Source organism: Amblyomma mixtum, chromosome 5, assembly GCF_055824585.1.
Source record: "Amblyomma mixtum isolate Tamu chromosome 5, ASM5582458v1, whole genome shotgun sequence".
Classification (NCBI taxonomy): domain Eukaryota; kingdom Metazoa; phylum Arthropoda; class Arachnida; order Ixodida; family Ixodidae; genus Amblyomma; species Amblyomma mixtum.
In genome coordinates this window covers 127,754,709-127,782,559 of record NC_143016.1, presented here as the reverse complement: position 1 = coordinate 127,782,559, position 27,851 = coordinate 127,754,709, and the positions used below count along the sequence as shown (strand labels likewise).

At 49.6% G+C, this 27,851-nt stretch overlaps 1 protein-coding gene across 1 annotated transcript; it reads left to right on the top strand.

The window, feature by feature from the left end:
* Positions 1 to 1,336: 1,336 nt before the first annotated feature.
* Positions 1,337 to 26,226, top strand: LOC149343667 (carbohydrate sulfotransferase 5-like). Its single transcript, XM_089542435.1, has 3 exons — positions 1,337 to 2,130; positions 11,305 to 11,879; positions 25,594 to 26,226. The coding sequence occupies exons 2-3, from the start codon at positions 11,394 to 11,396 to the stop codon at positions 26,140 to 26,142; spliced, it is 1,035 nt and encodes a 344-aa protein (XP_089398561.1). The 5' UTR covers positions 1,337 to 2,130; positions 11,305 to 11,393; the 3' UTR covers positions 26,143 to 26,226.
* The last annotated feature ends 1,625 nt before the right edge of the window (positions 26,227 to 27,851 follow it).

The window sequence follows — 27,851 nt, the reverse complement described above, 5'->3', positions numbered from 1 at the left end:
GAGCCAGTGTTTAATGGAGTAAGGATTCTGGGCAGGAGTCGCGATCAGGTGGCACGTGAAATTCTTGAGGCTTTTAGGATCAATAAGAAGGGAAGCACTTGTGTTAGCGGCTCTTTAGTATCGCTCCATAGAAATGAAGTGTCCTTTCTTGACAGTTTTTTGTGACGTCATGTACTGTGCATCTTTTCAGCCCAGCATTTCTAGTGGCTGTCTGTAGTTTGTTTAGGCGGGTTATTAATTTTGTTACTGTTTTTTACTTTTCTGTTTTGTTGTTTTTTCGGGTTCTGACTGCTTTTGCTGAATGCGTTTCACTCTGCCTTTGCAACGATTGTAATTTCGTTTTGACTGCTTTTGCTCCTCATGTTTGACTCTGCTTTTGCTACGATTGTTTGACACTGCTTTTGCTACGAGATGGCCTCCTCTAAGTTCTGTTATAAGAATCTTTTAGTTTTTTCTGGAAAGGTTAAAGATTTTTTGTCTGTTATCCTGATGTTGCTGCCTTTTTCCACCTGTTGGGTTCGGAGCGATAATGCGATGAGTGTCATGCCTGAGCTGTATGTTTAAATATGCCACCTTTCCATGCAATAAATAGTTAGTAGTGTGCGCATGTGGTGTCCCCTCTCTTGTTAGTGTCCTTGTTGCGCCGCCGTTTATTTCATCATGCACCAACTCGCCCCTAAGGCCATTCTTCTGAACTGTAATGTGAAGGTGCTCAGAGTGCCCTGGCTTCAAAATAATAGAAAACGTTAATGGTAGGGAGCAGAGCGAGCGCTTCTTAGCTTGCAATCACTTCAATCTTGAGCTCTGATGTGCTTATTTTTTAACTCAAGAAAAGGCAGATTGGCAGTGTATTGTACGCGCGGTGGGACGAGATTAATAACTGCGCTGCTTTCTTAAGCATGGAATGTCTCTAACGAGCTGAGCATACGATCCTGTTATCGCGAGCGTTTTACTCATTTTGCCTGCAGAGCTAAAAGAGGGAACGCGGGAAGCGACGCTGGGCTGAAAGAACTTTTGTTCAGTGTAGGGTGATTGCATGGCGTTCAGTGTATGACAAATGGCAGCTGCTTCAGGAGTTGCCTGCAGCACAGAAAGCAGCTGGCGTTGCAGGCGTGTGGTATGTCTGGTTGGGATGCATTCATTATTGCTCTCTTGAAGCAGCGTTTCCCCTTCTTACTTACGGATATGCTCGTGTTATAGCGATGTTTTTCCAATTTACAGAGATTTATAATTGCATCTTCGTTTTGACACTGCTGACCAGAAATCATTCATAGGTTAAAGAAAACAAAGGCACATAATGCAATTAAGTGGCCAATTACGACCTGCGCAGGCGAAGACTTGTAATTTCTGATTCATTGTATCCGAAGTTGTGCCTCAGATACTTACACATATCTAGGTAGATAACAATGACGCAGGGGTATGGTCCGAAGTTTTTTTTGCGCACTTTGTAAAGTGAAAATTTTCCGGGACGCAAATCACCGCTGCTTTAACTCGTCCGCACATGTAGACAAATAAATATAGTGCATGTTCCGCAGCTTTTTCTTCACGCACGACCTGTGAGTGCGCAACAATATTAGAGGCTTTTACAGTAAGAAGAGGCTCATGCTCGAAACAAGTCTCATATTACGTACACATCCGCCGCGGTGGCTGAGTGGTTATGGCGCTATGCTGGTGACACGAGTGGCGCGGGTTCGATCCCGGCAGCGGAGGTTGAATCTTGATGCAAGCGAAATTCTAGAGGCTCGTGCACTGTGCGATCTCAGTGCACGTTAAAAAGCCCCACGTGGCAGAAATTTCTGCAGCCCTCCACTGAGGCTGCTGTGATACATGACGTGATGATGTGAGGCTGCTTCCGATACATGTCTCCTGTGCGCGGGTGCCCACTTCACCGGTGCTGCCGGCTGAGTCGGCAAGTACCGGAAACCGATCAAGCCGGGACCATCACGGAGTGAAAGGAAGCGGACGTCGGCTCAGAAGCAAGCTCCGCCAACCAATGCCAAGGACAGCAAGTCCACTTCTGCGCCGGGCAAGTCCGGGCATGTCAAGACGGCTGTGAAGTCCGGGACACAGGCGAGGTCGCCGAACTTCCGCGCTGGGGATTTCCCGTCTCTAGCGACCGCCCAAAACAAGGTGAGCGATTGGGCTACGGCTGCCTCCGGGCCTCTCTCTCCCTCCCTCTCTCCTAGGGAAGGCGCCCTACAGAGGTAAAATGTTGAACTAAGGCGCCAAACAGAATTCTTAGCGCGGAAAATCCAGGAGCTGGAGGCTGTTAGAGGGACGTAAAGAACCTCAAGCTGGTCCTTCCGAGCCTGTAGAACTAGCCGAGCCGGAGGACCGAGATGAGAGTGCCTCGGCCGCATCCGGGCTGACTAGCGTGTCGCAGCAGTCGGCCAGCACAGTGGTTGGTAGGCTGCCAATGGTGGAGATCCGCCTGTACAGCCTGGAGAGCGAAATTGATGCTCTGCCAGGTAAAATCATGGAAGCGGTCCGGGGCTCCATTCTGCAGCTTCTTCAGGCCGAATTGGCAAAAATCATGCCTGCTATAGGCGCACACGTTGCTGAGACAGCTCTCTCTGTCGTTCAGGACCAAATTGGAGCTCAACTCAAACAAAGCCGCTCCCGGTCGCGGTCTCCGCGACCAGACCTCCGCATGCGGAAGGTGGTCATTCGCCAGGCCACAGGCTCGCTAGAAAACATTCCGGCCGCTCTCTGTCCGGACGTGCTGGTGCCTCTGCCTGAGGCCCCATCACCTTCGGGGGTGGGACCTGCGCCCCAAAATTAAAGAATCACGTTCGCGATGGCTAGCCGACCCGAGCAGAAAGCCAACAACAATTCGGAGCAATTCGAGATCATGCAGTGGAACAGCAGGGGTCTACGGAGCTGGAAGAACGGTCGCACCTCCAGCTCTACCTGCAGTCTCTCGGTACCGCACCAGCGCTCCTAGCTCTTCAGGAACCCGGCGCAGATGCTTAATTCACAGGGTATAGCTCGTTTCAAGGGGGTCCTACAACGTGCATCCTGGTGAACAAGGCGTACACCGCAGTCCCAGTAGACTTCGAACTGGAGACTGAACAGGAATACAGTATGGTCAGGGTCCTGCCGCTTAAATGCCGCGACCCATCAGTACATGGCCTTAACATTTACTGCCCGCAGCATAAGCCGCGCGTGACCTTCAACGAAATATTCTACCGCGCGCTCAAATCAGCTGACAAGGAACCTCTAATGATTGTAGGGGACTTCAATGCTCCCAGCCTACATTGGGGCTACCACTTTGAGAAGGCCAGAGGACGCAAGGTGGCGGAGCTCATCTCCACACTTCGTCTTACACTCCTTACGGCTCCGTGTTGTCCCACACGTGTGGGCAACTCGGTTACGCGAGACACATGCCCTGACCTGACTCTCGTTACGAACACCAGAGACGCTACCTGGGAGAACATGGGAGAGACTCTTGGTAGCGATCACTGCATGCTCCGGGTTACTCTTCTGGCGAAGGCGGCTCGCCAAAAGTGGGGCCACACTAAATTGACCGATTGGCGTAAGTTTCGAACACAAGAGATACCTCCCGTGCTCTTTTCTAGCATATATGCGGAGTGGGCAAAGCAATTAGACACAATACAAAGACAACACGTCACGACACTTCAGACCACCGAAGAGATCCCTGGAGTGGAGAATCACCTCCTGCACTTGTAGGAGGCGCGCCGGGGTCTTACCAAACGGTGGAAGAAGCAAAAGCTGAATCGCAAACTTAAGGCTCGCATTGTCGACCTCACGGAGCAGGCTGCGGCGTATGCTACCCAGATCACCGATTCAAACTGGATAGAGAAGTGCAATTCGACAGCCCGTCAGATGAGCTCGAGAGGAACATGGCGCTTCTTTCGCAGTCTCATTGACCCCGCTCAAACGAGAGGGGAGACGTAAAGACAGCTCCGGCGGGCTTTGCACGGGCACCAAGGTACGACGGCTCAACTCGCGGACACCCTGTGTGACAGACATCTCTGCCGCATAGAGGACGCAGTTGGGCCCGAGTACGAGTACGCGGGAAAGCCGAATCCCGACATTGATGCCCCTTTTGAGTTACCCGACCTTAAGGCGGCTTTAGCTAAAATGCGGCGAGGTACGGCTCCGGGTCGAGATCGCGTAACAGTCAGTCTGTTGGCCAACATCCCAGATTCAGCCTACCTCCACCTGCTAGTGAACATTAACCAGATTTGCGACGGGCGTCCACTCCCTCCCGAATAGAAGACCTCCTTGGTCACTTTCATCCCTAAGCCAGGCAAGCCAGCGAATACCGACAACCTGAGGCCCATCTCACTAACCTCTTGTGTGGGAAAGCTTATGCAGTAGCAGGCCAGGGCCATGTTACCACCGGCCGACCTCTCCACCTTTCCCTCATTAAAATTCCTTTCTCTCTCTCTCTCTCTTATGCAGACGATGGTTAGGGATCGCCTCTCTTCACACAGACACTATGTTCGGGTTCCGACCACATATGTCTCCGCAGGACTCCTCCTCTAGTTACACCGCTACATAATACGACCCACTGCCATGCGCAACAACGACCAGGCCGTCCTTGCCATCGATCTTAAGGGGGCCTTTGACAACGTTCGTCATTGCAGCATCTTGGCTAACTTGAGTACCACCGATTGTCGGCACAAGGCATTCACATATGTAAGAGACTTTCTCTCGAAGCGTCAGGCCTTCCTCAAGATTGAGGACGACGAATACGAACCATACACGATGGGTACACGGGGTATACCCCAAGGGGCGGTCTTGTCGCCGCTTCTTTTCAACATTGCCATGATGCAACTTCCCCACCAATTGGCCCTGGTGGAAGGCATCCATCACGCACTCTACGCGGATGACATAACAATTTGGACTACCGAAGGGAGCCTTGGGGAAATGGAGGACCGCCTTCAGCGGGCCGCCACCATAACCGATAGCAACGCTATCGGCTGTGGTCTCCAATGTGTTCCCGCAAAATCGGAACTTCTGCACATCAGATCCAATCCTAAAGACAACACGAGTTTGCAAATCTCTCTGACGGGAGGTCCTATCAAAGAGGTCGGGGAGCTCCGCATACTAGGTCTGTTCATCCATAACATGCTCAGCCCGGAATCCACTATTGCCAAACTCAAGCGCGTAGGCGAACAGGTCGGACGCATGATCCATCGCGTTTCTAACAAGCGCGGCGGGTTGCGAAGCAGGTACGCGCTTCGGCTCACCCATGCATTCGTGACCAGCAGGATCCTCTACTCCGCTCCCTACCTTCGCAATACGAAACAACAAGAAATAAGAATCGACACCATCGTTAGCAAGGTTACAAAGCGAGCACTGGGCCTCCCAGTGGTCACCTCCAATGCTAAATTGTCGGCGCTGGGGGTGATCAACTCCTATCAGGAGTTACGGGAGGCCCACCTCGTGAACCAATATACTCGACTCTCGCAGACGGCATCCGGGCGCCGCCTGCTAGACCGCTTGCACACCCAACACGAGTGCACTCCAGAGGAGACGTGTCGGGTTCCGGAGCTATGGCGTCACAAGCGCGCAACATGGACACACATACACACGAAGGCAGACGAGAGGTGCGCGCTCGGGCCCTTGAACACCAACACGCATCCAAACAGAGTGTATACTACGTTGACGTGGCAGGGCCGTCACCCAATGGATTCTACACGGCCGCAGTAGTTCACCAGGATCAATGCGTTAACGGCCTCTCCTTTCGAGCTCGAAATTCAGCGCAGGCCGAGGAAGTAGCCTCGGGACTTGAATTCGAAGGTAATCGTGACAGATTCGCGTCGGGCCTGTCAACATTACCTGGCTGGCGAGATTTCACCTACTGTATATTAAAGCACGCAGTGAGGAAATCGGACCCTTCGCCCAAACGCATAGTTTGGACTCCAGGCCATCAGGGCGTTAGAGGTAATGAGGCTGCGGACGCGGCTGCCCGAGCGCTTACCTACCGGGCACCTCATACAGGCTCTTCCGGCTCAGAGATTGTGCAACCGTTTCAGCGGTTCAAAGAAATTCTGGACGACTATTGCTAACGCCATCGGCTTTTCCTGGTCCCTGCTAAGGGCCTGAGTAAAGCTGATGAGCGAACTCTGAGGCGCTTGCAGACCAACACTCTGTTGTGTCCTGCAATAGCGAAACATTTCGACCCCAAAATTGATGGGCGCTGCCCTCACTGTGGGAAAGTATCCGATACCTTCCACATGGGTTTGGCCTGTCAAAAGAATCCTGCCCTTCCCCCCAATCCTTCTCCTTCCCGAGAGGCATGGGAGGCAGCCCTGCTCAACTGCTCGGGGCTGGAGTCTCAAAGGGCTCTAGTCCAACGGGCGCGAGTAGTTGCCTCGTCCAGCGGGGTCCCGAACTAAGGACTCCACCTATGTAAAAGGCCATTTTTGGCCTGCAAACTCTCCTTTTGTTTATTAAAGTTTTCACCACCACCACCACCACCACTGAGGCGTCCCTCATAGCCTGAGTCACTTTTGGGACGTTAAACCCCACCAAACCAAAACAATGATATTACGTAAACAGCTTGCGAATCCAGAGTCGATAGCCTCAGAGATACAGCGGCACATGGTGAACCGGAGGCCGTTAGAGTCACTGCAAGCATGTGATTATGAGCGGTCGAAGTCGAGCCTTTGTTCGTCGAAAGTGCTTCTTTATCTTGTACTTCGCAGTATAACCTGTATAGCCTTCATCATAGCAACCTGCACACAGATTCTAGTTTCTGTGGTAGCACAAAAACGCTAATAAGCAAATGAAATTATTTTTGAAAATCATCTGCAAATGAGAATTCGGGGTAAATGGCTCTGGCGCAAGAGTTACATTTGTGGGGAAAAATGGTCTGCATGCGTTCCATACTCACAGTAACAAAAACGTTTAGGCAAATAGTTCTGTCTCTAACAATAAGAAATAACGCGATAAAATTGGAAACGGCAACGACATCTAACTGCTACTGTGTAGGTGCACCACTGCGACGCGGTTGAGCATACAGGTGTCGACAAAATGAGGGGCACGTTATGACATGGAAAAAAATGAACATACATGAAAAAATAACAACATTCTCTTGCACTTTCTACGGTTTCGATGGCTGTTGGCTTCTTTGTCCCGTATAGCGTAACCAACCTCTTATTATCCCTACCGTTGTCTGTTAATTAGCTTAAGGAGGCTTTCTGTTTTTTAGCCTTCATGAAGCGAGCAGCATAAGAGCGTTCTAGCCCACCTGCCGCGTTCACCGCTCGATCACGTTCGAAGTGGCACAAGAGGGGATGCCGGACATTCTATATACCCTGCTATAGACGGGGATGGCGCTTTCAGGCATTTCTTACAGCGTAAAAAAATGTTTTTGACATGTTGTGCAATCGCTTCAACTGATCCCGTTTGTGTCCTCATGCCTTCTGTCGACAGCTCTCTTGTGCGTCACAAGCCTCGTCTTATTAATGAATAGCTTTGACGCGGCGTTATTAGTAAGGCAATACGAAGCGGCATAATGTTTGCAATTAGCGTTCCAGAATAGGTCACAAAAAGCAAGTCTGCTCAATAACAAAGCCTCCGGTTCTTGCCGCTGTCATGATACTTTTCTGTTTGCTGACGCCGGTACGCAAACGAAGCTTTTTAAATCAGCCATACGGGCTTGACTACAGAGTCTTAATGAGAATGCGCTATAGAGTCTGAATTAAAGGAAATCATCGTTTTTTTTTTCCCTTAACAGCCTTATTGCCTATAGGCATTTTTTCTGCTCCCTCAAAAGCTTGGTCTCAGTAAAAGTAACAGTTTTCTCAGTAACAGCCCAGATTATTAATGCCACTTCAGAGCATAGAGATGTTGCTCTCAGTGTGCTTCGCTGACCCAGCAACAATGTATTGTTCACTGAAAACCGAAACTGATAGCGGCAAAGCATTCCCGCTTGCCCATTCCCGAGCGCTGAAATACGGCGCTGCGCGAAATGTCAAGGTCAAAATCGATTTCTGCAATTCAGCTTCTTTGTTTTGAATGCCGCTGGGAATGAAGCGGCAGTCTGCACGCGCTCGTGCGTCATCTACATGTCGCAAGCACTGCACGCGAGAGAGCAGCCATACATATCGAGACGAGCGGTCTGATGTAAGTACGTGGCTACGGCGCGTGACTAAGGGACACGGATTTTCTGGTGGTATTTAGAGTGACATGAACGTAAGTGCTGCTTCACTAACTTATTAACGTGCATGAATGCCAGCTGGAGCGTCATGGCGTTCTTTTTCTTGGGCACAGCTAAAAAATTAAAAAGTTAGAGTTAATAAGCATATCCGTTATCCTCTAACGTTGTTAATTACTCGATCAGTGATCATGGCTAAGAAATCCACAATGAGCTTGACTGATAGCACTCGGTTTCCAAGGGACTCCTCTGAAGCTTGTAATTATTGTAATGCACTGAACTTTAGTGGCGATTTTAGTGACATGGACGCCACACTGCGGCAGTACCTCGGACTAGTCTGTAGAGGTTTGGTGCGGATGATAAATCAAAGTATCTTTACCTTCATTTGTATTAGTGCTTGGCCGGCACATGAAAACAATTAAAAAAACAGTTCTGTTAGCTTTATGCTATCACCTCCATACCAATGGAATAGCTGCTAACTGTTTGGGGGGGGGGGGGGGGGGGGGGGGTTGGTCTGGTGCCAGCGACGCAAAGATGGTAGCAAAAAGCGAATTTCCTGATGTAGCGGAACGCTAGCATAGTTTTCCTCTAGACAAGGCGGCATGTCGCAGATTACCCGAGCGTACATTACTTTGTGCAAGGGCTAATCTTTATTGCTTTGCCAGAAGGTTAATTGTCGCGTAAGAAAGAGTTTCCTTACTGGCGTTATAGGAGCACTGTCAGCTTTTCGCAGCGGTGTTACAGTTGACAGGCTAGCATCCACAAGGTGTAAGGGCAAACATGCATTGCACTGACGCTGAACAGAAACATTCACTATCAAGAAAAAGAAAAAAGAGGAACTGACTCTAACGACGTTATCCGAAAATAATTACTTTGGTCCTTGACCTCCGTACATGGGTGCAACACAGCTAAGTTGTTGAGGTGAGCAGCTTGTTCGTTTAGAGTAATGTTAGATACCGTAGAATCAGGATTTATTGGCCCTTTCTTTCTCGACTCAACAACTGTACGGGTTCCCTGTGTGGATTTGTGGTTCCCTGTGTGGATGACTTTGTGGGTGGATAACTAACGATCACATAATTGAACAGTAGGTCGAGGACGCAGTTTAGACCACTTAGGCTGGAATGCGATGTTTTCGAGCTGTAAAGAACTGTCGCGTACTGATAACTAACTGAAGGCTAAAAAAATCATAGGTGCTTGAGAAGAACCTGAAGTTTCCTACTACAGTGGCCTGTCAACTGATAGGTACTATCGAGGACAAAACTGACTGACCTTCGCCTATTGCAAGTTCCAAACTGCGATGCAGCGCATGCGGGCGCTACCTCTCAACGCACTCTTGGTGTTGGTCGACGCTGGCGCACATCAAGATATGCATTAAGACAGTCCTGGTGTTGCTCGAGGATGGCACACACCAAGAGATGCATTATGACACTGCTGGTGTTGGTTGAGGTTGGCGCACACCAAGAGATGCATTGACACTCCTGGTGTTGATCGAGGCTGGCACTCACCAAGAGATGCATTATGACACTCCTGGTGTTGGTCGAGGCTGGCGCACATGAAGAGATGCATTATGGCAATCCTGGTGTTGGTCGAGGCTGGCGCAGATCAAGAGATGCGTTATGACACTCCTGGTGTTGGTCGAGGCTGGCGCACGCCAGGAGATGCATTATGACACTGCTGGTGTTGGTCGATGCTGGCGCACGCCAAGAGATGCATTATGGCACTCCTGGTGTTGGTCGAGGCTGGCGCACATCAAGAGATGCATTATGACACTCCTGGTGTTGGTTGAGGCTGGCACACACCAAGAGATCCATTAAGACACTCCTGGTGTTGATCGAGGCTGGCTCTCCCCAAGAGATGCATTATGACAATCCTGGTGTTGGTCGAGGCTGGCGCCCATCAAGAGATGCGTTATGACACTCCTGGTGTTCGTCGAAGCTGGCGCACGCCAAGAGATGCATTATGATACTGCTGGTGTTGGTCGAGGCTGGCGCACGCCAAGAGATGCATTATGTCACTACTGGTGCTGGTCGAGGCTGGCGCACATCAAGAGATGCATTATGACACTCCTGGTGTTGGTTGAGGCTGGCGCACACCAAGAGATGCATTATGGCACTCCTGGTGCTGGTCGAGGCTGGCGCACACCAAGAGATGCTTTATGACACTCCTGGTGTTGAGCGGTAAAGAAGATATGCACTTCATAATCAAACTCGACTGCAGTCATCAGAAAACGATCGCCACATCTGGTCATGTAGAAATACGCTCAGGAGAGGAAACCCAACCAGGGTGGCTCCTCAATCTGCGGCGTTAGCGATCTTCGTTGTTTTTCCAGAAGGAGTCGTTACACAAAACTTTCGACGTGTTCGCTCTCTGCCTTTTAAGGTAACCACTCTTTTTCACGAAGAAATAGTTGCCATGGCGGTTTGGAGTACCACTGAAGTTGCTGTTGGAGTCGATCTGTACTGCTTTGTTTTGTTTTTTAAGCAATAAGTGAACTGCAACAATCTAAAATGTGTCTGCTCTGTATATTATTCGTTTCATGTTTAAATGGGCAGTTATGGATGTACTGACTCTTGCTTTACAGAAGAGAGTTCAGCTTTGTTTTTTGCTCGGACTGTGTGCACTGGTTCTATACCTGACGTATACCTGGTCTCTAATGTACTTGGGCAATGCTGGTAAGTGCATACACGATATAACATGTTCAGTAAAAGATTATCATTGTTGATGAGGGGCTGATTTTCTTACTTTTTCTTGTGAGTGGATTGGAAGATGCATGGCGGAGCGGTGTTCAGCCGTGTCTGTTTTTCTATGAGTATGCACAGTGCACCAAGTTCTTTACAATTTGAGGTGAATAAGGGCAGTGGAAAAATCAAACTATGAAAGGCCGCGTGTCTCAGGTTTTCTTTCTGTGTAATCGTGCTCTTTTTGGCTGTTGAAAAACTATAAGTCGCAACTGACTACCATTTCTAGACCCTTGTATTTATGGGAAGTATATTGAGGCGATTGTGGTGTTAATGTTTGAAGATTAGTGTTTCAGTGATCAACTGTTGTCTTGGTCCAAATGTTTCCCTCTCTGATGTGTGGTGGGGAGAGAGGGGAGAGGCAGAGCTGTTTGTGGCAGCATCGGCATATGCTCATTTTTTCTTCTGTTTTCTTTTTGTTTTGTCTGACAGGTTTTCGGTGCTCGTTCGAGCCTGGCAGCCCTAAGACCACACCACTCGTGGACGTTGAAGTTACCGGTGCTCACTCCACCACTGTCAGCATGACTCGGCAGGCCGACCTCTTCAACTCGACCGACTTCTCAGACTCAACCATTGAGGGAACCCTGCCAGCAGCTTTTCAAGCTGCCCTCAACAACTATTCTGTCGTTCCACCGGGCGACGTGAAAATAGTGCTGCTGGTGACCTACTATAGGGCAGGCTCGTCTTTCTTGGGCGAGCTGCTGTCGTCAGGGCCTCGGACGTTTTTCCACTTTGAGCCGCTTATTATGTTCACCGTTGGCGGCCGCCTGCGGAAGGGCAGGGAACGTCACGCATTCGAGGTTCTCGACGAACTGGTCAGGTGCCGTATGCAGAACGTGCCGCTTTACACTGTGTGGTTTGAGAACAACGTCTACGTCAAGTATAACCGCTTCCTGGCCGACGTCTGTGGAGGCGGGGAGTCCTGCTCCTCACCACCTCATATGTCGGCGCTGTGTTCACGGGCCACGACGCAAGTGTTCAAGTTTACAAGGCTTTCCATTACTCAGGTTAGACACACCTTACTCCTCATACTTTATGCGGAGTTGTGCTTGTGTACCCACACTCTGCACTTGGAGAAGTGAGTGCTTGAAATCGGCGGTACGCTCCTTGTCACGTAGAACTCGGCAATTGAGAAGACGGCAGGCACCGCCCGCTTCCATAATCCTAATCTTCCAGATGTCGCCTGTACTAGGTTAGACTAGCATTGCTGCGTAGACTGCAGGAAAACTGCCAAGCAGCGCACACACACGCGCCTTCTGTAATCGTCGCTTTCTTGATGTGCCTCGTATGTTTGTGTATCCGTGCGTGCGTGCACGTGCACGCGCGCGCGCGTGTATGTGTGTGTGTGTGTGTGTGTGTGTGTGTGTGTGTGTGCGTGTTTGCAAGATGAAGAAAATGGGACAATACGTATTTTCGCCGGCAAGCGGTAGGCATACACAGGACAGGTTTACTTAGACGTGCGGGACCTGCAAGAAGGGAGCTCGAGAGAGGAAGACCCCCATGCCCCCAGAATACCCAAGGCTTGCCAAGTGCCAGGTAATACAGTTTGGTCGCGGTACGGCGCCACTGGAGATTTGTGTACTGTGGCATTACTGCACCTCTCTGAAGGGCAGCGAGTCGATGTCGCAGCAATCGAGGAGGAAGAGGGGACGTCGCATGTGTCTGGTGTCTGGTTTAGTTTGGTTTGGTTTATTGAGGTTTAATGTCCCAAAGCGACTAAGGCTATCAGGGAAGCCGTAGTGAAGGGCTCCAGAAAGTTAGAGCACCTGGGGTTCTTTAACGTACAGGCATGTCTTAGGCGCTAACGGGCGTGGTACCGCTTCATCCGGGCGACGTGCAGGACTTCAGATGTCGACCGTCTAGAGGAGCGAACTGTTCCTTGGGGGAGAACTTCCTAGCTGACCTGACTGACCTGGCGGAGCACCTCGTAGGGGCAAAAATGTGGGCATAGAAGCTTCTATGAGCGCCCTCGCATGCGAATTGAGCTCAGAGCCCGTTCCCCTGTCAGTTAGAAAAATGATGGGTGTACCGTGACGAAGCGCCAAGTTTTGAATGAAAAGTTCCTAGTTACGCAATTTCGTCACCCGCAACACGGGGAAGAGCTTTAGTCTGACAGTACCGGCTGAGGTAGTCGATGGCGACCACAATGCAGCGGTTGCCCAGCGAGGACACCGGAAATGGGCCCAGCAAGTGCATACTGACTGGGAGGAATCGGGCTTGTGGCGGATGAATAGGCTGGAAGAGTCCGGCTGGCTTAGCCGGTGGCGTCTTGCGACGTTGGCACTTGCGGCAAGTTATGACGTAACGCTTGAAAACTGCTGGCACCTTGGGCCAGTAGTATTTTCGCCTATCCGTGCCAATGTTTCCCAAAAAACCGAGGTGACCAGAAGATGGGTCATCATATCACGCCTGCAGGATTTTGTCCCGGAAGGATGGGGGTACGACGAGCAGATAGATGGCTACCGTTTGTGTGTAGTTTACATAACGAACGCTCTCGCGTAAACAGAACGACGACAGGCTGCGTGCGAAGATTCGTGGGGAAGTCTGAGTGATTCCTTCAATATACTCAGTGAGGGGCCGTAGTTCACTGTCGTCTCTTTGATGTTGAGTGAGAATGGTGGTAGAGATAGTGCCAAGAAAAACAGAATCGTCTTCGGGACCAACTCGATTGTCCAAGACAGGAGCTCGAGACAGACAGTCGGCGTCAAAGTGCTTCCTACCGGACTTATACAGATGGTTTCATCGAATTCTTGAAGGCGAAGGCTCCAGCGTGCATGCTGTCCTGAGGAATCTTTGAGGTTTCCCAGCGAACACAGCGAGTTGTGACCGCTAACGACTCTATAGGGGCGACCATATAAATACGGGCGTTATTTGGTCACTGCCCACACAATTGCCAGGCTTTCTTTTTCAGTAGTGGAATAGCTCGCCTCCGAGCGTGACAAGGTGCGGCTTGCCTATGCGATTACGCGTTTGAGACCATCCTGCCACTGCACACAGACCGCTCCGAGGCCGATGTCGCCGGCGTCGGTGTGCAGTTCAGTGTCGGCTGACCCGTCGAAGTGTCCAGGGATGGGCGTATTTTGCAGACGAGTTCGGAGGTGCTCGAAGGCATGTTGTTGCGTCTGGAACCAGAAGAACGGCTCGCCATTTTTCTTGAGGCAGATTAGGGGCTCAGTGATCTGGGAGAAGTTATGGAAAAAAATGCCGACAACAGGCGCACAGACCCAGAAAGCGGCGCACGCCGCGCTTGTCTGCTAGCACAGGAAAAGTAGAGACGGCGCCTTTCTTATCTGGGTCAGGGCTGACTCTTTGAGCGCTCAGGACGTAGCCTTGAAACTTCAACTCTTGGAAAGGCAGGTGAAACTTTTAGGACTAGAAAGGAAAGACCGGCAGAGCGAATTGCTTCGAACACAGCGCGCAGGTGTCTCAGGTGCTCTTCGATCCTGGCGGATAAATGACCAGCTCATCCAGGTGCACGCAGCAAGATTGCCATCTGAGATCGGCAAGGATGGTGTTCATCATCCGTTGAAAGATTGCTGGAACCGAGTGCAGGCCGAAAGGGAGCACCCGGAATTAGTACATACCGTGAGGTGCAATAAAGGCGGTGTTACCCGGTCGCGTTCGTCCAGCTCGGTTTGCAAATAGGCTCCGGGTAAATCTAGCGATAAGAAGTACGTGGCGTGGCGCACCCGGTCGAGGGAGTCACCAATGCAAGGCACAGAATAAACGTCTTTCTTGGTGATCTTGTTTAGACGTCCGTAATTTGCACAGAAGCGTAGAGTTCCATCTTTCTTTTCCACAAGAACTACAGGCGACGCGCACGAGTTCGTCGGCGGCTGTATGACGTCGTCCCGGAGCATTTCTTGATACTGGCGGCGAATGGTATGATGGTCCTTCGAAGAGATCCAATAAGGCGGCTGACATAACGGTCACTGCTTGCGTCAAATATAATGTGGTGCTTTTTGAGCGGAGTCTGCCTCATCGTGGAGGTCGAGGCAAAACAGTCGCGAAAAAGTTTGATAATGCTCTCCAGCTAGGGTCTCTGATTAAAAAGGAGGTTCGGGATCACGTTGGTTTTTATGGGGGTGGTCAGTGCCTCACGGATGGCGGGGTTTAGCACAACGCGTACTGACTCGCGCATTCGCTAAGCTCTTCGAAATGTGCAATGGCTGTTTGGCCTGGCCAACGCTGGGGTTCACAACCAAAATTAGCCCCGAAATGTCCGGTTCGCCTATTGTTATCCTCAATAATTCCTCGAGCTACACAGACTTGCGATCCAGAAGCTCCGACATGAAGGCTTCAGCGATGCCACGAGTTCCGGGGCTGTTATCTCACTCTGCGGTAAGCGGCATGTTGGCTCTTGACGGGATCAATTCGTGATCGTCACAGACGCGTACTTTAGTCCTGCGGGCTCGGTATTGTCATCGAGAGGGCGTTGGGTGGAAAAGGAAGGTTGATGATGGCACCGTACTCCAGAAGAACTTCGAAACCGTGTATCAGGTCATTGGAACACTCGGGTAACAAACTAAACCAATCGGGGAAAGTGACTCCGCGGATCTGTATTCGCGAAGAGTAGATGCCAATCGGCGTCACCATATGGCCACCGGCTGTGCGGATGTGTGGTCCAGACCATGGGATAAGAACCTTTCTGAGGCGCGTGGCTAACTGACTGCTCTTTATAGAAAAATCAGCGCCGGTATCTACGAGTGCGGAAGCATTGTGGTTGTCGGTGGCTACCGCAATTTCGGCGGTAACCAGTCGGTCGCAGCGTGTCACTGTCAGGTAATCGGGTGAGGTCGTTGTCGGTCGGATCGTCGCTGCGAATCGTTGTTTGGAGGCTCTTGACCCGGTCCACTACCAGCTGCCAAGCCGTCTTCAGTTTTCCTGATGTGTCGACGTACTTCTGAACTTGCACGAGGACGATAGGCGGCTAGACGAAGAAAACCGTCTTAGAGATGGCGATCGGGCCTGACGTCGCTGAGAGGTGGAGGGTTCCACGTTATCGGCCGGGCACTGCTCGTTATCGCCCGCCCGTTCACCGTAGCGCGGTCGAAATGCGTCAAGTGAGAAGCCCCTTAAAACCCATTCTGTGGTAGCGGCAGTGGTGGAATATGTAGCCGGGCTCTCCGCTATGGTGGCGTAAGTGTTCATTGAAACTTGAAGAGAAAATAACAATGTCGTCCAGATAGCATAACCAGGTTTTCTATTTCAGGCCGCGAAGGACTGTATCAATCGTGCGTTAAAAAGTAGCAGGAGCGTTACACAGTCCAAATGGCATAACATTGAATTGGTAAAGATCATCGAGAGTAGCAAACACTGTTTTTTCCTTGTCTGCTTCGTGCATGGAAATCTGCCAGTAACCGGAACGTATATGTAGGGTGGAAAAGTATTCAGTTCCTTGGAGACAGCCTAGGGAGTCATCAATCTGGGGCATGGGGTAAACGTGTTTATGATAATCAACACAAAATCGCACTGATCCATCCGCCTTCTTCAACCAAACCACCGGGGAAGACCAGGGACTGGCGGAAGGGCAAGTAATGTCTCGGCGGAGCATATCACTCACACTGTACTCAATGACTTCACGTTCAGATAAAGAAACGCGGTACGGGCGGCGGCGAACAACCGAGGTACCTTCGGTAACGATGCGTGCTAGGCAACAAAAGGCTTGCCAGGGTAGCGGAACTCGCATCAAAAGCGCCTTGGTGCTCGCGAACCAAGTCCACTAACTCTTGTCGTTGTGACGCCGGAAGATCTGGATTGATGGTGGCAGAGAGGACGGAGAGTGAAACGTCCGCTGAAGGGGGCGCCTGGGAGGAGGGCGCTGTAAACACGACGAGGGAAACCGGGTGCATGCCCAACGTGCAGGAAAAAGAAGTGCCTTTGGCTAACACGGGAGGTCCGCGGGAAGTGCTCAAGGCAGCGATGACGGCCGGTTGATTTTCAAACCGAACCAGGCTAGGCGGCAAGGCAAGTCCCCTGATAAGGTGTCGATCAGAAGGCCGATGAGCACATCCCCATAAACGATGGTATCAGATATAAGCGTGCCAAGATCTTGGCTCCCAGCGGGTAAAACCGAATCTGCAGCGGCAATGAGGCGATGACAGGGCTCGGGGACTTCAGTTGATGGGTCACTCTCGGTCACGTGGATGATCCGGTCACGGCAAGAAATAAAACCACCGGCGGAAGACAAGAAATCCCAGCCAAAAAACCATAAGGTAAGGACAAGGAGACATCACAGCAAATTGTACATGGTGACGGATACCGTCAATAAAAACGCGAACAGTGCACTTAGCGGATGGGCGAATGATGAAGTCGTTAGCTCCACGCAGGGGAGGCCCATCGTATGGCGTTTTCACTTTCCGCAAGCAAGACCATAAGTCAGTATGAATAACAGAAACAGCAGCGCCCGTGTCAATCAAGGCCTCTAGTCTTAAACCTTCAGCACACACTGAAACCAAACTGGACGGGTGCTCTGTAGGTATTTTTCCGTGTCCAGAGCATGCAGCTTTCCCTCAAAAACTGAACCAGCTAGCTTTCCGAGCAAAGGTCTGGTGCCGGAGAGCGGAGAGGAAGAGCGGCGGTGCGGCGAAAGGGATCGAGCTCTGGTGGGTCGATAACCACGACGCGGAACAGAACTGGAGGGGGGTGAAGAAGAACGTCCGGAAGAGACAGGGAAGGAACGGCGCTTATGAGAGGGACCACTAGGTGTATAGGCGCTTTCGATGGCTTCATTCCCGCGACGTTCGTCTTGAAGGCGCCTACCGCAGAAGCGGCAAATATGGCCTCGGAAGCCGCAATAATAACAAATCGGGCGGCTGGGGCGGCAGGGGGAGTAGAACGGTGGCGCTGAGGTTGGAGGTGCCAAAGATGCGACATGGTCGCGTGGCGGCGCTGGCGTTGGAGGCGGGCCATAGACAGGTGGCATGGCAGTGACCTGAATGTACGTGGGTGTAGGGAGAGGAGCAGGGGTGTGTGGTGCCAGAGAGCAGGCGATCGATGTCAACTTTTGTTTAATCATGCTGCGAAGGCCAGCACCAGCACAGGAAGAAGCAGGAGGCGCAGGTTCAGCGAGGCACGAAGAGCAATGGTTGAGAAGCTCTTCACGAATGAGCGCATGAATTCGGGCACGCAGGCCGGAATCAATGGGCAAAAGGGGGACAGCCGGGTCAGGTTGCAAACGGATGGATTGCATTTGATCGAGGCGCTGGCAGGTCGCTATGATGGCATCGCCGGACCTAGGGTTTTGGACGACAAGGGAATTGAACGCCATAGAGCCCATACCCTTCAGGGCGTGGCGAACACGGTCAGCCTCGGTCATGGTGCATTGACACGCCGGAAGATAGCAAGTATATCCTTAATATAATAATTGTACGGCTCGGTAGGGCGCTGGACGCGGGCAGCGAGCTTCTTCTTGGCTTCTTCAGAGCGAACAGCCGGAGAGCCAAAAATCTGTCGCAACTGCTGCTTGAAACTTGTCCAGTCTGTAATATCCGTCTCATGGTTCAAGAACAATGTGCATGCGACGTCAGTCAAATAGGACACATTGAGGAGTTTAAGGGAGTCGTCCCAGCGGTTGAAAGAACTCACGCGGTCGTAGTTGTCAAGCCAGTCGTCGAAGTCGTCGCCGCGGAGGCCAGCAAACATCTGAGAGTCGCGTTGATGGCTGGCTACCGTGCAGCGTAAACTCAAAAATAATGGCACACCACAGAAAAGAAGAGAGGTCTTTTGGGGATAGATGCACAAATTGAAAGCCGCCAAAACAAAACAAAGGCAATATTTATAAGGAATGCATACGTTGTATCGGATGTTGAGCGAAAAACTACAGAAAATGTTTGCTACATTCGAATCGGAGCGAAAGCGCGGATTTGTGCTGCGTAGAAGACGACGATGAGCACGCAGTGCCGCGGACGGAGCAGATGGAAGTGGATGAAGACGACGCTCTCCAATGCACAGTGCGAGAGAGTGGTGCAGTTTAACACGAGTCGTGTGGGCTGCGGCAGTAGCCTGGTGGTCTCGCTGAGCGGCCCTTGAAGGAGATCTGTTCGCGCAGCCGCTGGTTCTACTGCCAGTCATAGATATTGATTCAATTTCCTTTCCTCTCTTTCATAGTTTGACCTCTAAATCAGCTGAAGGTCAAATTTACACGGTCCGCGATTGAAGCCCGAGGTCCCTTAGGGAAGCTTTCGCTTCAAAAAGCAAGAGGACAGTTTCTTAGAGTGATAAAGCAGCAGAGCTGACAGCAAATGGGAGAGCCGGTTTTACCGGTGGGTGCGCCCCCCTCTCTTAAACACACACAAACACAATTATCATCCTCAACAGCCTGACTACGGCCACTGCAGGGCGAAGGCTTCTACCATGTCTCTCCAATTAATCCTGTCTTTTGCCAGCTGGGGCCGCCGTATGCCTGCAAAATTCTTTATCTCATCCGCCCACCTATCTTTCTGGGGCCCCCTGCTACGCTTGCGTTCTCTTGGAATCCACTCCGCTGCCCTTAAGGACCAACAGTTATATTGCTTTCGCATTACATGCCCGGCCCAAGCCGAGTTTTCCTCTTGATTTCGATTACGGTGTCAATAATCCGCGTTTGTTCCACAGCCTACTCCAACCACTTCCGATCTCTTAACGTTACACCCATCATTTTCCTTTCCATAGCTGGCTGCTTTGTCCATAACTTAGGCTGAACCCTTTTCGTTAGCCTCAACGTTTCTTCCCCATAGCTTGAGTACTGGTAAGATGCGAACGCTGTACACTTTTTTTAGAGATACTGGCAAAGGGTCATTCATGACCTCAGAAGACCTGTCATGCCCGTTCCACGCCACTCATATTATAGTTATCTGACTCACATCCTGACTCATATCCTAGTTATTTGACTCTCATGATCCGGATGAGCGGTCACTATACCTACCCTTAGTAGGCGTGTTCCCTTACCACTTCAAGCACCTCCCTGCCAATTGTTAACTGCTGTTCCTTTGCGAGGCTGTTGAACATTACTTTGGTCCTTTCGATGTTAATTTTTGGAGCTACTGTTCTGCTTTGCATTTCTAACTCATTGATCATGCTTTGCAGCTCATCTCCTGAGTGACTTGCCAAGTCAATATCATCAGCGATTCGCGAATGAAAAATGTTCTAACCGGCAACAAGGCTGTTCACGAAACAAAATTGGTAATTACTTCTTATTAAACCAGCCTGCATGTAGTCGAGCCAGCAGGGCTCATTTAATGACCTTTTGCTATGCAAGAGCATCACCAAGCGGAAAATTATGACAGCGGCAAGAACTGGAGGCTTTGTGTTTGAGCAGGCTTGCTGTTACCAGCATTATCCCTCGCGGAAAAGTACATAGCAAAAGTGTACAATAAAATATGACGAGAAGATAAGAAGTGAAAGGGAAGCAATGAAAAGAGCGGCAACAACCTAACGTTAATGCATTGTCATCGCGTAATGATAATTAGGAATTAAGCCATAATATTTACCAGGAATTTAGAGCGGACAGTGGCGGATTGGAGGAACAAAATGCAGGTTAAGTGTGGAGACAAGAAAGCTCGAGAAATGGTATATGAGATGTGTGTTTTTAGCTGTTATTGTCTGGCACCCCTCTTTAATGAAATATTCGCAACTGGAACTTTGTACGTTAGTTTCTAGAATGTTGAAAACGAGACTCTCGCCAGCATCTTATCAGGAGGATTAAGACAGTTTTAATCGTCGTTATCATCTTCAATATTTTCGAAGCGCTAAAACAACAAGGACGCAGAGGGAACAGACAGGGACGAGCGCTTTGTTCTCTGCGTCCTTGTTGTTTTAGCGCTTAGAAAAATGTCAAAACTGCACCAACTAGCCCGATCCGCTACCCATCTTCAATAATACTCAAGAGTCTCAAGACTGGCCTGAGCGACAGACAACGATAACAGAAAGAGGAGAAATTCTCTAACGGAAGAGGGAGTACTCAGACTGAACTTTGCGAGAGAGGTCCTCAGCGCCAACTAACTCAGTTTACTGATTACTAATTGTGTCCGACAGTCCATGCCATCACCCTCTCTAAGAAAGGGTGATGGCATGGACTGTCGGACACAAATAGTAATTGGTGGACTGAGTCTGGTCTTTAAAGCAATGCCTACTTCATCAGCGTGCTGTCTGTTTCACGGGAGCTGTAATTAATATGCAAGCACAATAATTTTTTGAACAGGTCCAGTAATGCTGTTTTTTGTGATATGGTTGTGTCTGCCATTTTGTTAAGGCCACTGCGCCTTGCTAAATGTCCTTCTTTTAAACTGAAACGCTTGCCAGCCGACTAGTGTAGTGCTTGGGTGGTGGTGTTTTGTGCCACTTTCTGTATTAAAATTACATGACGTTAATCCCCATTTGTCGCCCATCTTCACGCGTTCCCAGACACCCTCAGAGCGTAGGGGGGTAGCGGTCTCGGACTCAAAGGGAGACGCCCTCTATTCAGCGTGCCAAGCTCAGCATAGACCAGCTACCAAGTGACAAGAGGTTCTTGGTCGTTTGGTGCCCAGCTTTCGCCGGTCGCAAGCCAAGGAATGGGTCGGAGCCAAAGGTTCACAAACAAAACAAAGTTTATGCAGGAATAAGACAATACACAGCATTACACGATCACGCGTACGCGTACATGCAAATTGATAAACAAAACAATGAAACTCAGGCAAAGTTACACTGGAGAGAGATTACAATACAAGAGAATTATTGAACATAAAGTGCACTAACACAAGAGAGAGGCAAACAAACAAAACATAATTTGTTCTCCGGCCATTGCGCATATCAGACGACCAGAGGTTCACAATGATGCCATCCCACACAATGGCGTGCGCTGCCTCGTTGAACCGTGGCTGGGCGAGTGGTGTTGTTCCGGGAGTCGAGCGGGCGTGATTCACGGAAGCTTAAACGGCGGCTCGGGCTAACCGACAGCGGTCAACGCCCTTCTTATATATGCCTCGTCCACGTCTGTTTGTTCTACGCGCCAAGGCAGGCGCACACATACACACCCTATCGGCCGTGTAGTCTCCTTCTCCTTCTCGCGCCGGGTGCGCGTCCCTGATTGGTCAAATGCTGAGAGTGGGTTCCAGGAGCATCTGAAAATTTCTGTCGTGGCGCCGCCGCCGACGTGCGAGTGAAGAGGAGGAGGACATGTCTTAGCACACGCAAGGCTACGCCCTCTCCACCGGTTTCGAGTAGAAGCTTCTACGAAATTATAAAAAAATCGACGGCAATCCCCACCGCGCGCCGATTCGGCGAGCGGTGGTAGAAGGGGCAGTCACGCACACAAGGCTAGTCGCTCACCGGGGTTTCCTTTTCCCCCGTCTTACGACCTGCGCTACGTCTGCTCGCCGCTGTTTTTGTTTCTTTCTTTCAAAAATGCGCCGTATTTTATGACACCCTTTCATTCTCCCTACTAAACCCAGCGTATCAAAAGCAGCAAAGGTATGACCATCACACCATCGCACATGTCAATAAATATAGTGAAAATCGCTGCTTAAAGCTAGAGGGAAAAATAACTTTTTTATGAAATTCAAACAATGCTGTACGGATTAACAACGCCTATATACACGGCTTATTTCATTCCATTTAGTTATAGTTTTGTTAATTTAGCTTCACATTTACGTGCATCGGCACGCTCACTCATCGCAGATTTTTTTTGTTAGCTTTTATGCATGCTTATCGGAGAGGCTGCAGATCAAACAGGCAGCATGCGTGCACGTGTTCGAGAACGCTTAACCGCGAGTTGCAGGACTCACACCTCCTTACGTCTTGAGTCTGTTCTGTGTTCCTTGCAGTGTGCTACTCCTGGCCCTCCTGTAGCCTTCAACTGGTCAATCTCTTCTCTTCGCCGAATGGGCTGACTAGTTACCTTCTGCTGTAGTGTTCAAGATTGCAGAAAATATACTCACATATATCTGTGTCCAGAAAAGGCTATATTGGCGCTACGAATGACCCCCCCCCCCCCCTCCCTCGGCCCTCTCAGAAATCACGTGCTCATCAAAGTTTGATTTAAAGAGACTATGCAACCAACTCATAGTCGCTTGGAAATGTTTTGAGTGCTCAGGAATGATGCTAAGAAGCATTCACACCAAGTACGAGTCTTCGGAGCTGAGCCGGCAATTTATTATGAGTTCTTAAAAACCGTGTTTTCTTTTTAAAGTCGCGGGCCGAATGATGTTTTCGTTGTGGCCGATTTTTTAACTAAAATCTTGAAAATAGACGTCATTAGTCCTGCGACGCTGGCAGGCCACCACCCGCTGTCATTCGCTGAGCCACGGCAGCCACGACGTCACGGGCACACTTCCGGGAACTGAGCGACAATCCCAACGCAGTCTACACGGACGCTGCAAAGTACTGATACCAACGCAAAACGATCGCCGTTCTAACAGACGAAGGAGGGCAACGAATAACCAGTGCAACGATAAACAACCCAAACATAGAAGCAGCTGAAGAAGCCGCCATTGCTCTGGCAATATCGCACGGCAACGCAACAGGGCACAACCTCACTATAGTGACGGACTCCAAACAAGCATTTAGAAACTACACAAGAGGCATGATGGACAGCATCGCCAATCATATTCTACACACGACGAGAAGACACAAAAACACTAAACATAGTATAGTGTGGGTTCCCGGACGTGAGGGGATGAGGGGAAACGTGGCAGCAGGCGAGTTAGCTCGAGGCTATGTCAACCGAGCAGACTCAGCACTTCGCACCACATGCACCTTTGACCCAGTTACCTCCACATATTCAGATATACTCGATCATTACAGGGGTCAGCGGAAACGCTACCCAGCCCCACACAAAAGGCTCACCAAAGAGGAGGCGGTAGACTGGCGCAGACTACAAACCGATACCTACCCACACCTGCACAAACTACACAAGATTTTCCCTACACAATATGCAGACGAATGTCCGTGGTGTCAGGGTAAACCTACACTAGAACATGTCACATGGACTTGCCCTAAGGCAGACTTAGAGCCAAGAATAAACAACCCGAGTGTGATGCAGTGGGAGCACTTGATGGCCAGCCAGGACGAGGAAGCGCAACGATTCCTTGTCCGCCGAGCCACGATGGCAGCAGTCAAGTGCGGCATCCTGGACCAAGGAACGACCGCGGCACCCATTGACCCGTAAGGGTCAAGAACACCAATTTATTAACAATAAAGTTTTTTCCATCCATCCATCCATCTATCCGGTAGCCATGAAAATCGCCTGCTCGTGCCACCACGCTACCTCTTGGGCAAGCGCGAGCTCGGGCATTGTTTTCGCGCATATAGTTTCAATTTACCTCTGCCGCCTATTTCTGTCGGGAGTTCGGGAGCCACTCGCAGTGCTTTTGTCGCAGTGACCAGAAATCCGAAGGGCGCCGCAATCCAGCAAGGCGAAGAGAGACCGGAGAGACGCTGCTGCTGTATACAGCTGAGTGCGACAACCGGAAGTCACAAACCAAACGTCAGCAAATGACGTAATCATAGGCGGGGCCCAGCCCTAAAGCTGTCTTCTTTATTTTTTTTCTGCTGCCCCACGTGTACGAGTTGATGGGGGAGAGGAGGAGCGTAATTTTTAATCGTCTATAACTTCGTTGTTATTAATGCTAGCTTAAAAATTCTTGCGCTGAGGTGATGAGTGATGGAATGTCTATCTCCCGTCTGCTTTACGTAATCTCAATTAATTTATTGCGTGGTCCCTTTAGCTATTTTTATTAAATCTTGCCACACTTTGTGTAACAACCCTTACTGGGGCTTTTAATGTAATAAAATGAAATGAATACTGGTGTAGCAGGAACTGTGAAATAGACTCCACTGCATCGTAGGCTGTTCAGAACCGGGTGTTCGTTTTCTGCTTAACACAGTCTGCTTAACTGCATGGAGCGCTACACACTAGCAGTGCACCTCTAGTGTGATTTTAAGGCCGCCATCAAGGTGTCGCTAAAAGCATCATCTTTCATTTTATTTCAATTCATTTTTGTTTCTTAAACACCCACATTTTCGGGGGCATTATATAATGTGCGTGGAAGAGTGTATAACATTTTTCGTCACGATGACAGGTGCTACGTGACTCTGTCTAGAAAGGTTGATGAGCAGGTGATAAGTCGTACGGGCACGTGGGCGCGGGACGTTCAACACATGACTTATGTGGTGAGACGTGCGTGATGGCGTTGCGCACATGTATGGTTGCTGCCTGAGTTGGGATTAAAAAAAATTTGTAAAATAGACACAGGCTGGAAATACGACGGCCGAGGAAAAGACGGATAATTGGGACTGGAGGTTGAGAGACGAAACACTAACATCGGATCAGTACGAGCGATTATAGAAAAGGGCGACTCTGATTTCCACGGCTTTTAAGGAATAAATGAGGTATACTTGTCGCGGGTTCGAAATGGCTGATGCATACTTAAGTTTTGACCAGATCAATCATTTATAAGCAAGTAACATTACATTTTGAGTGGTATCGTCAAGATGACGTTTAACAAAGCCCAGTTTTTTATTTGTAGATGAGATTAGGTTCGCTGCTTGCTCGCGCCATGACAAATCATTCCTGATTGTGATGCATATATGTAAGTAAAGGACGGGACAAGTTCGACAGGAAAACCACAAATCGCATATGTAAATGCGGCTTCGGACGGCGATAAAAAGACATAAGGTTGCATTTAAGTGGGATTAGTTCTTATATAGTATATTCGTGTAAAATTATTAGCAACAGCTCTTGCCCGTTCTTTGATTCCCCAGGTTGGAGCCTGGCTGAAAAGAAACCCAGAAGTGGCACCCTCGGTTCGCGTGCTTCACTTGGTGCGAGACCCTCGGGCTATGTACGCCTCGCGTCGGGAACTCTATTGGTGCAGGAAGGACAAATCGTGCGGGGACGCCGGCGAACTGTGCGCACAGATTCGCGCCGACCTCGACGCCTTCGACCAGTTGGTCGGACAAATGCCTCCGGACAGAATGCACCGTATCCGCTTCGAAGACCTCGCGACCGACGCTGCGAACGAAACGGTGCGGCTCTACGCCAAGCTTGGCTTGGACTTCACGCCCTCGGTGTCCCAGTACCTGCTGAGCCACACCACGGCGACCAAAGAGGACCTGAAACGTTTTTTCTCAACGAAACGCAACTCTGCCGATGTGGCCAATGAATGGGTGAAGAAACTGCGATGGAGGACTGTAGCTAAAATACAGGAAGTGTGCGGTGATGCGTTGAAAAGGCTCGGTTACAAGTTTTATTCCCATATGGAGGAGGACGTAGAAGCGCTGGAAAAGCTGCGTAGAGGGATCATGTGGTAATAAATAGGAAATTAGACAGACGTTATTGGAAATTAGCACGTCTAGAAAAATCATGTGACCGAAGAGCGGTCACATAAATGCTCTAGAAAGAAACACTAGATCAAGGAGTATAACGATGTGATGGGAGTGGAAGTTTATTGAATTTAATACTGAGGACTTCTTTTTCCTTGTGTTTTGGAGGCGAAAGGCCTGCGTTTATCAGCGCAGGATCGGCCAGAATAAAACAATATTACCCTAAAAAAATGTCAGTGGCAGTGTGGTTTATGACCTCTCAAACATGCACGCGGCAAGCTATTAAATCTTTGTAAATTATAGCCAAAGAAGTTGTCTTAAAGCAGGCGCGCCATTTTCTATCACGGACAAAAGCACCTCTCCCCTCCTTCAAGTTGGGATCTTGGAAGGGGAGCCATGATGCAATGATTCCATGAGCCATGATGATGACTTTTGTCCCCAATAGAACGCAGCGCATCATGGCTGCGGCTCCCCTTAGAGGCATCGCACCTAAGGTATTATTCAGCGTCAGGATTGTTCAGGAACAAAGCGCGAATAAAACTCCGCAAACATCCTTCTTTCGTGTCAGGTAGTGGTAAATCCAGTCCGGCGACCTCGAAAACAGCGAGAATGGCTTCTAAACAAAACTCTATATCCGGGTTGATTTCCGGCCGCATAGAATTGAATCACTCGGCGGCGGCGTAGTTACAGGCGAGCTCGGCGGTCGTCGAACAGAATGCCCTCTGCTCTCGGCCAAGCTCTGTTTAAAGCTTATAGCGAACTTTCGCGATAAAGCTTGGAACGTTACTAGAAAATTCTGGAACAACCTAGTATTGGCTCAGCCTGGAAGCGATCAATCGAGAAAAATCTAGGCATGTCTTGCATCACAAACAAAGCGATAAAGCGGCGTGCCGACAGCGTTGAGGAATAAACAAACAAACGCTACACAGATTTTCGGCAATATGTTATTGAAACCGAGCATTTTTGTGCAAAATAAAAATTTCTATCGCTCGCTCCAAAATTTCTCAGTTTCAGATGCCTGTATAGGTCAAATATTTGACATTTTCTGCTGCAGTCGAAACTACAAAAGTAATCTCACACTTTGAAATATAATCTCTTGCTCTCACGACAATATAAAAAAAAAACTGCGAGTCTCCTTTGGGCGTGCTGCTTATGATCATCTGTTAGATTCTTTTAAACGTCACAAATGTTAGGGCAACAACATATAAATTTATTTCACGCTGAAATAAACTCTAAAATCGAAGATGACGGATCGTTGACGTAGTCATGGCATTATATCGCCACGAATATATCATTTATGCGCGCAAAAAGGATCCAACGGAAAAAAAATGTGATGGCCTTAGCGATCTCAAAACACTGTAAGGGATGTAGTGCTGGGAGGCATGAAGTGGCAGATTTGTGTCGTATATTTAGATGACGTTGTCTTCGCCTCGAATTTTGAAGAGCGTCTAAAAAGGCACCGAATTGTACTGGACGCAAACAAATCCTCCGGCCTAGCACTGACAGCAGAGAAGTACCAGTTTGCTTATGAAGAGCTCCTGTTTCTGGGTCGCATGTTAGTTAATAAAATTTCAGCCCTGGCTACATGGATTTTTTTATCTTGACGCATTAACTAGCCATTCTTTTAGCAATTCAATATACGATATCAAGCAAACTTCAAGGCAGTCAATTATCTCCGAACTTTGCTGTCGTGGTGG